The sequence below is a fragment of the Pagrus pagrus genome (assembly GCF_965226575.1).
Source record: "Pagrus pagrus genome assembly, chromosome: 9".
NCBI lineage: Eukaryota > Metazoa > Chordata > Actinopteri > Spariformes > Sparidae > Pagrus > Pagrus pagrus.
Genome location: NC_140193.1, coordinates 21293409 through 21303143, shown reverse-complemented (window position 1 = coordinate 21303143; position 9735 = coordinate 21293409). Strand labels below are relative to the sequence as shown.

Below are 9735 nucleotides of genomic sequence, written 5' to 3'. Positions count from 1 at the left end.
CGTTGTGTGTGTGTGTGTGTGTGTGTGTGTGTGTGCGTGGGTGCCACTGAACGTGACGAGCATGCATGTGCCAGACCGGTGGAGTGGAACTCGTTTGATGGGCATGTTCAACACATGGGCACGATGCCAATTTAGACAAGCATGCCCATGAAAGGAATCTCCGCCTGCATGCTAAGTGTGAGGACGTAACCGTGTGTGAAGACTGAGGATACGCTTGTTTTCTTAATAAAATACAAATTAGTCACAATTGAATTAGCTTTAAAATATCTGTGTCTGTATATTTTATTATGCACATCTGAGCTCACTATCATTTTCACTGCTATCACTGATGTGTTATCTGCCTCCTTTTCTCAAATACGACATAAGAATTTGGTCAATTTAGAGTGAAATATGTTTCTTAGTTATGATGGATGTGTGATGATCTAAAAAAAAAAAAAAAAAACTTTAAATAAACCTATACATGCCAATAACACCCTGAACATACCAACATAAAAATGCTCCAACAAGGACAGGCAGACGTGAGATGCAATGCTGCCATCTCCTGTACAAAATAATTAGTGCATGTTTCTGAATTTTGTTTTACGGTACAAGAGGACACAATCCTATTATATTCTTAAACAAAAGTTAAATATTTTCTAACAGAGATAGTTTGATTAATCAAACAATAATTAACATACCATCTTGTAAAAAAAAAGCATGAGACTGCCTGCAGGTTGTAGACATCTGGTTATATACCAGTGTATTTGATTTGGATCCTGACTTGTAATCATTGTGTTTGGTACTGTGTGTTACTTGTTAGTTTTGGTGGATTTTTGGGGATCTTAGCGCTCCAGAAAAACAAACATCACACCTTATTGTCATTCATCCACACACTGCTAACATGACTGCTTTCTCTCCTATTGACACACCCTACCAGTTAGGTTGTTTATTAGTTTAACTTAAATTAATGAGTTTTTGACCTATCTGTCTGTGAGGTGAAAAGCAGAATCCAAGGAGGACTCTGCCTATGGCATTGTGAAAATTTGTAGTGAAATAGTGAAAAAATGATTAATTTGTAGGCCTACACCGAATAGAGCTGATGATAAATGACAAAGTCTGATAATGGGGCGTTCGATATTGTTGATCCATATATTTCTTTAAATGTGTCCTGTTTCTCTGCAGTAAACTTAATAACTTAACTGGCTTGTCATTCAGTTTACTACTTTATTACTTTATGGGTTAAAGCTGCTGTAAGTTTCTTTTTAAAATAAGTGTTAAATATCTCTGTATTCCAACAGTAATCACTGTTGGTCAGTGGCCCATGTCTCTGTTCTGGTATCCCTGCCAACTTTATCCAGTCAGGACAGAACTCCTGTTCTGGTACCTACACCGGTAATGGAGGAACAGGGAAAGCTAACAGTTCCAGCGCTCCCAGTGACGGGTTATACTACCAAACAGGCCGAGTGATGAAGAACGCTTGAAGAGAAGAAGGAGGCAAAGAGAGTGGAGGGAGGGGAAACAGATTAAAGCAGCTTTAAGGAGGTGCCCAAACGTTTATTTTTTAACTGACTGTCCTCCTGTGCAAAGTGTCACTCTTCTCTTCATGATCATCGTATTTATAATTCTTTGAAATAATTTTTCATAATATATAATATATATATATATTACGTCTTGCTATAACAACCGGTGGGAGATATCGAACCTGATGACGGGCAGACTTCTGCCTGTGGGCCCCACTTTTGGGCACCCCTGGTCTGGACTAGAGCAAAAGCTTATTTTGGATATAATCTAAATATCATTATTATTATTATTATTGTGTGTGTGTGTGTGTGTGTGTGTGTGTGTGTGTGTGTAAAATGTAATAATAGGTCAATGCAACAAGATGTCTATGTTTGCTTGTTTTAGTCAACATGCTGTAAATATATGCGTTTTTTAAAACATCTGTATATGCAATCTTCACTAAAACCATGGCCAATCTGAAACTGGGTGATCTATAGATGGAAAAAATATATATGTATTTATTTATGTATTTACATTTATATTTTGACATCTTGGTACAAAGACCATGACATGAATAATCATTTAATGTTCCGTGTGTAATATTAAATCACTGGGAGGACAGCAGCTTGTAAATGAATGTATTTGGCGCATTGCTCCTTTAAATCAGCGACCACCTGCTCCTCTGGCGTCACCATCCTCCGCAGGCGGCACGATGGCGATCGATACGGCAGCAAAATGTTCAAAGTGGGATGTTTTGCGAAAATCTCGACATGCTCGGGAAGAAAAACGCGATCTGCGGGGCTGACTGACTCGACGGCAGACGGACATTAACACTGACATCAAGTGTGCCGTGAAGGTAGGGTTATTTCTGCTCCAACGTGTGTGGCTTTATTGGTTTAATCCCACACTCGTTGCTCAGAGGAAGAAAAAAAAAACAGTTACTCGGTCTTTGACGAGGCAGCCGAGATTTTTGCATCGACTTGTGCTGCTGTAGTGATGCAGACAGGTCGGCAGAGAGGAGCTGAGGCTGAGACAAACACAGGTGTGAGGCAGAAACACGCTCAGATGGAGACAGGGGGCTCACTGTGCAGGCTCAGCAGTGGCGGTATGTAAAAAAAAACAAAAAAACTCCTTGATATCACTGGATGTCAGCCATGGATCATCAGCAGAGGTAAACACAGCTTGTGGTGCTACATTGTAAAACACATCAGCACAGTCTGCTGAAATGAAACACATCTGGATGATGTTTCCAACCAAATCTAACACGAAGACAGAGACATGAACAAAGGACGATGATGACTGATCTGTGTCATTAGATCTGTTTTTCTGTACATGATCTCTGGCTGGAGCGTTTCTCTCTGTTTGTATCGACACACCAGCCTCTTATCACCCATTGAATCAGTGATCCAGCAGCTGGGTAAAAGCACAGAGCACAAGCAGCTGGGAGCCCCCTGCAGGAAGAGTCAGCTCACCATCCTCCTCAAGTTACCTGCACCTCATCATGTCGAATTTATTCACAAAATGTATTAAAGTTAGAAATGTAAATGTTATTTTTTGCCTTGTTTAATTTTATCCCATTATTTCTTATTTGCCACCTCATTCCTTTTGTTCTCATTTTTAATTTTTCTCCTACTAGCTGATTTATTTCTGACATTTGACTGAATAAATGCCCAACTACCTATGTGTAATTTCAGAAATAATACAAATTTGAATGTTGGTTATATGTTATAGGTGTTTAAATCATGAAAAAAAATCCTGAAAAGATGTAAACAAAACTATTGTTACAGAAAAAATGGATAGTGAAGGCTGTAGGTGTGACCTATAAGGGGATTTGTGACATAATTTAGGCTATAGGCTAATCACCAGATGTTATCAGTGGTGTGTATGTTTAGATTTTGACTGTTAAAGCAGCAATTTGTAAGATGTAGCCAGAATGTTTAACATTATCAACAGAGTGTGAAGAAACAACAGTGTTGACATCATGTATGTACTGTGTTGCAGAGATGTCTACTGAAGTTAGCATGCTAACCAGCTAGCCCCGGCTCATCCTGTCTAATGATAACACTTTGTACCACGAGAGGCAATAGTCTAGTCACTGGCTCCACAGCTAGCTGAGCCATAAGCTAATTAAGCTAGCTACGGCCAAGGATAGCTAGCAAATAGCAGCAGCTGTCTGTTGCTCTGCTGGTATGCTGCCCCCTGTGTTTTTGGAGCTGCCTTTGAATTCTGGCCATATTTTACATGTTACGCCTTAAACATTAGACATCATACAGTGACAAAGACTATCAAAGAGCAGTCATTGTGTCCACAGGCCCTTTTCACAGAAGACATTTTGACATGTCACAGAGGAAAAGCCCCGACGTAAATACATTAAAAATGGCTGAATTCCATTTAGCTGCGTCAGTATTGTTCTTGACTTACTGGGACACTTAAATAGAGCAAATCCATTGATAATGTGATGAGTAACACCTACTCCTCTGACAAGTCAAAATGTCCGCTGCACCAAAAGCCTTTTCCATCCAGGTGGTAGTTCACAGGGCATTAAACAAGCAGGTCATGACCCCTAACTGGTCTTCTTGTCTCCCAGCTCTTCGGTGCCAGTCCACCTGGGAGGACCACATCTGAGACCTGACCTCAACACATCGTTAACGCTTGCACTGTCCCACCACCTGGAGCAGGAGGTGGAAACCATAGCAACAGACGTGTCTTGTATGTGTGTGTGTGTGTGTGTGTGTCCTGAGGATGCCTCTCTGTTTTATCAAGGTTGCATCAGAGTCTGAGGCGTCAGCCGAGATTCAGCTTCTGCTAAGTCGACCGAAGACAGCAGCGGCTGTACCACGGGTAGGTACTAATACTTGTGTCAGTGTGTGTGCTTCTGTTCATGTGTGAAACATTACACATACTGTGTGTGTTGGTGGGAAGGTGGTGTGAATGTTTGTGTATGCGCCCATGTGAATCTGTGCAGCTCAGCTGTTAATCATCAACCTCATTGGAGCCGGTGAGCAGCACGTCTCTGCCCTGTTTGACAATATCTTGTAATATGGCGTGTCTGTGGGTTGATCCCACGGTTTATATAACTCTGTCAGCATCACAGGGACGTCACCTCCTCTCACTGCTTCAAATGTGAAATTATCACTGAGTAATAGATCAGGGGGCTGCTCAACTTCTCTGATTATCTAATGAGACAGTCAGCGTTTTCTGTGGGTTGCCATGTTATGAGACAAACGGCACAATAATGTATGAGCCCAATTTCCCAAAAATTAGGACACTTTATAAAACAAATAAAAACTGAATGAAATCATTTGCAAACTGTTGAGCGAGATCAGTTTAAAGAAGTGTTCCTGAGCCCAGGTAGTAATGTCCTTTATACAGGTGTTTCACAAAGTGGGGCACTTCATCTCATCCTTGCTTATGAACGACTGAGCCTTTTCGAAGACGCTCCTTTCATACTACTGATAATATCATCTGTTACAAATTCACCTATTCACCTGTGGAATGTTACAAACAGGTGTTTTTGGAGCATTACATAACTTTTTCTTTTGTTTCAGCTTGTTTGAAACATGTTGCTGCCATCAAATTCATAATGAGCAAAAGCAAAATAAGCACATTGTCTTTTTAGACTCTTGATCGCTGATGAAACACAGATACGTGATACCAAAGGCGTTATACTATTGGCTTACAGACCTTGTTTGAAGCTCGAACCAACTGTCAGACTTCTTAGACAAACATAAATTAAACAATAATTTTGGACCCAACAACAAACATTTTAAAATTGCTGCAATTGTGGATGTTCTTGTCTTTCCATCTCAGATAATGCCATGGAAGAACAACTGCTGGAAGACGACCTAAGGCGAACACCACCACAACAATCAAACTTGTACCTTCTTATGGGCTGATCTCCCCTGATAGTAGCTGCCATGGCTTTCTGTAATGAAAGCCGGCTGGAGGACTGTGACTTCATGGAGCCGGACAAAGCAGAGGAAACTTTCCCGTCGGAAGCTGCGACTCCCGTCATATCGGTAACTCTGCGCGTGACCCTGGCGGCCATAATGATCTTCATGATCACTATAGGTTTCCTCGGCAACGCTATAGTGTGTCTGATAGTTTACCAGAAACCTGCCATGCGCTCTGCTATCAATCTCCTCCTCGCCACGTTGGCCTTTTCGGACATCATGCTCTCCCTGCTCTGCATGCCCTTCACTGCCGTCACCGTGGCCACCGCTGACTGGAGCTTTGGGAGCGGCTTCTGCCGAGCATCCATCATGCTGTACTGGCTGTTCGTCCTGGAGGGGGTGTCCATACTCCTTATTATCAGCGTGGACCGGTTCCTCATCATCGTGCAGCGGCAGGACAAGTTGACCCCGCACAGAGCTAAACTGTTGATCGCAGGCTCATGGGTGCTGAGCCTGTGTGTGTCTCTGCCGTCTGTGGTCGGGTGGAGGACTGGTGCGGCAGGTATGGGAGGCGCCTGGGCGCCGCAGTGTGTGCTGGGGTACAGTGACTCTCTGGCAGACCGTGGCTACACAGTGCTGTTGGCAGTAGCAGTATTCTTTGTGCCCTTTGCTGTCATGCTGTACTCTTACATGTGCATCCTCAACACAGTGCGCCGCAACACCCTGCGCATCCACAACCACACCAGTGAGCATTCCTGCCTGCCGGCCCTCAACCAGGTCAGCAAAATGAGACTCACCGGGCTGCAGCGCCCCCCTCAGATCAAGGTGGACATGAGCTTCAAGACCAGAGCCTTCACCACCATCCTCATCCTCTTTGTCGGCTTCTCCGTGTGCTGGCTGCCGCACACGGTGGTCAGCCTGCTGGCCGTGTTCAGCCGGCAGTTCTACTACAGCTCCGTCTTCTATCCAATCAGCATAGGCGCCCTGTGGCTCAGCTACCTGAAGACGGTGTTCAACCCCGTCATCTACTGCTGGAGGATCAGGAAGTTCAGGGAAGCCTGTCAGGAGTTCATCCCCAAGAGCTGCAGGCTGTGTCCCAGAGTGCCGGGCAGGAGCCGCAGGAGAGTGAGGCCCAGCAACATCTACGTGTGCAGCGAAACTCAGTCAGCTGTGTGAAGGCGAGGACGACCGGCTTGTCAACGCACAAACGTGCAATGTTTTTAACTTGACCTTTCCTCATTTTAAGCAATCGGAGGCTACTAAGGCTAAGAATCTACAGGGTGTTGACAAAATAATCGCCACTAGGATGAACTTTTAATCTAAACTTTTATGCCAACATGGCAGAGAAGTCCTTTAAAGTGCTCAGAGAAATGGAGATATGCTGAGGAAGGGTGTGTCATACAATCAAAAGCTCCAGCGTAGCTACTGAATGGATCTTGTGGTGAGATTATTTTGTTTGCTGATTCCCAGATCAACGATGAACTTTGCAGTCTATATTGCAAGATATTTTGGTTAATTTAAAGGTCCAGTGTATAGGATGAGGGCCAGAAATGGAATTTAATATTCATAATTATGTTTTCACTAATGTATAATCACCTAAAATTAAGAATCGTTGTGTTTTAAATTAGAATGAGCCTTTTTGTATCTACAGAGGGAGCGGGTCCTCCCCATGGACCCATGTTCATGAATGTATTAAAGACATGGATATGGCCACCAAAGTCCTTATAGGCAAGTCTTGGCACTCAGCCATCTCTGCAACACCCCTGGCCAGTTGATCCAGGCTATCAAGACTAGGCTCCTATCTAAATGAATGGGCAGAGAGTCATAACTTCACTTTCAGTGGTAACCTGGACATACAAACCACATATATCACATCACTAGTCAAATATGATTAAAAAATAAATACATTTAAAAAAAGTCTTAAATACCCAAAATAAGGTTTCAAATGGCTATTTCCCAAAGGTTGTACTTCTGCTACACATGCGCACGGTTTCACGTCACCAGCTCGAGCTCATCTTACCAGAGCAATTCAACAAATGCAAGTTTAAAGTGATAGTTGGGGTCTTTTGATGTGGGGTTGTATGAGGTAATTATCCCTAGTCAGTGTATAACCTGCAGTAGATGACCGTCAGCTCTCCCCCTGTGTGAAGACATATGTTAGCCACCTTGAAGAAGGCCCACCTAAAAAAAAAAAAAATATGTTTAAATCTACGCTGTACTTTGAACATTTTTGGCACTTTACATTGCCCTCAGACGGCCCTTTCCTTTGGCACTACATCTCCTCAACCGTACATTGCTGTATTCCTACGCACAAGCACAACTGTGTCTGCCGCACACTGTATTATGCCGCAGATCAGCTGTTTGGGTCGGACTTTCAGCGGCTGGAAGTACAATGCTCTGATTCCCTGTCGGTGCTACAGACTTCTTCTCCACACAGGGGGAGAGCTGACGGTCATCTACTGCAGGTAATACACTGACTAGGGATAAGTACCTCATACAAACCAATACAACATACACATCAAAAGACCCAAACTATCCCTCTGATGTGAAATATTTGAATAACCTCACCGTTCTTGATAATCCTGTGGATTAGCGTGATATCATCCCCTGCCTCCCACGATTATTAGAAGTCTGTCCATTACAAGAGAGACATCTATAAAGCAGTTGACTGGTCACCTCAAGCTGCAAAGTAGGTCAATTATGACTCTTTCTATAAAGATTTTTGATCCATGGAGGTTTTATATGAGCAATTCTGATTGGAGTGAATAGACCCCATCTTTGCATTCGATATCTAGTTCTTATAAATCATTGGCCTTGTTGCAATGCCAAGTTTCTTCAGAAGCCCAGACCGGACAGACCAAACACGACTCTCGAGAAGACCTTTCACTTTTTTAGCAGCCACCCCAGGGGAGGCTGAGATGAGGAGCATTCAGATGGTTGTAATCTGCAACATCACCGCCAGAAGCCACCAGATCCCACACACTGGACCTTTAACTTCATGGCCATTACGATTTACAAAACTTACTGCCATTTAAACAATACCCTCCATCGTCAGTTTACATCTCTGTTTCATCATTTGTTCCTGGTGTGTTTCTTCAGTGTCATTCAGTTTTGTTCAGACTGTGGACTTTCTTTAAGTAGTAGTGGTGATAATAATTCTACTGTCAGTTATGTGAAGAGTTTCACAAAAAAAGCATTCATGGTGTTAGTGTCCAGTGGTGTTCTCAGAGGAGAGTCTGTAAGCTTTCAACTTACAAACTGACTTTAACGAACTGTTGTGCTGAAACCAGCCTTATGTGAGATGAAGCTGTTATTTCAAACCTTGACTGTGTTTACAAAGAAGCGTCTGTTATTGAGCTGTGAATGTTGGATGTACTGTTGTGTCATGAATGACCAGGTAAATAAACACTGTTTTTAAAAGAGGTTGCATCGACGGACTCGAGTGCTCGGACGAAAAGACACGTCAGCTGCTTTTATAATGTACATAAACCACGTCGGTACATAATGGGAATAGATTGCTGAGTTGCTGGGATACTAGAGACATCTATTCACTGTGAGCTGATATACATCTGCTTCACTGAGGACGACATAGACAGAGGTTTGTATTTTGAATCCAATCAGGTTACGCAATCCCACTGGAAGAGTGAGGCCCGCACAACAACTGTAACTCATTTTTCCCCAAGGAATTCTTGGAAATGCACTGGGGACCATTTGACATGTTTGGCATTTCAATATAGATAAATTATGAGGGTTGGAAGGATACAGATAGAAGTCGTATTGCTGTACAGCACAAAACAGGAAGATGGTGCTGTTCTTTCATTGCAAATTAAGTTAGCTCCATTTCGTACTGAATACTGAGCTTCATCGTCAGACTGAATTGCCATTTTGTTTTGCCTAATTCATTCATTTATTCATCAGCGATTTTGGCGAGGATCTAGTGGTCTGAAAGTAGGTTAATAAACTGTAGGGAGGATTGGAAATTTGGTCTTAATTTATGTTTGTAATGACGTCCTGTGCTAGGGATTTTTTGGATAATCAGTTTTATTTTCCCAATCAATTGTTTAAAGATGGTTTAAAAATTCCCCTCAAATTTAAAAAACAAAAGCCTAGATTGTCAGACAGACTGTCAAGACTTGAGATTTACTATTACTTAGGAAAAGTAGGTAATTCTAGAGCAATCTTGTTTTATTTTTAAAGCACTGTGGTCAGTATTGTTTCATGGTTTAGACCTGAAACTCACATGATTCAGAGAAGAGATAAATCCCTAAATCTGATTATTTTTTGTTTATAACTTCTGAACCACAGGAAGAAAACAAGTATTTGTTTATTGTCAACTATCAAAGCTGCTGTAATTCACTTTCTT

At 42.4% G+C, this 9735-nt stretch overlaps 1 protein-coding gene across 3 annotated transcripts; it reads left to right on the top strand.

The window, feature by feature from the left end:
- Window positions 1–2190: 2190 nt before the first annotated feature.
- gpr45 (G protein-coupled receptor 45) lies at window positions 2191–8795 on the top strand. 3 transcript variants are annotated; one of them, XM_084362522.1, is made up of 4 exons: window positions 2191–2335; window positions 4067–4160; window positions 4243–4320; window positions 5290–8795. In XM_084362522.1, the coding sequence occupies exon 4, from the start codon at window positions 5397–5399 to the stop codon at window positions 6546–6548; it is 1152 nt and encodes a 383-aa protein (XP_084218648.1). In that variant the 5' UTR covers window positions 2191–2335; window positions 4067–4160; window positions 4243–4320; window positions 5290–5396; the 3' UTR covers window positions 6549–8795. The 3 variants fall into 3 exon arrangements, with proteins under 3 accessions (XP_084218648.1, XP_084218646.1, XP_084218647.1); XM_084362520.1 differs by lacking the exon at window positions 2191–2335 and adding an exon at window positions 2414–2584 and having other exon boundaries at window positions 4067–4320; XM_084362521.1 differs by lacking the exon at window positions 2191–2335 and adding an exon at window positions 3436–3462 and having other exon boundaries at window positions 4067–4320.
- Window positions 8796–9735: the final 940 nt, after the last annotated feature.

Excerpts from the sequence above, each read along its gene's own strand:
- gpr45 (XM_084362522.1), top strand. The coding sequence starts at position 5,397 with ATGGCTTTCTGTAATGAAAGCCGGCTGGAGGACTGTGACTTCATGGAG.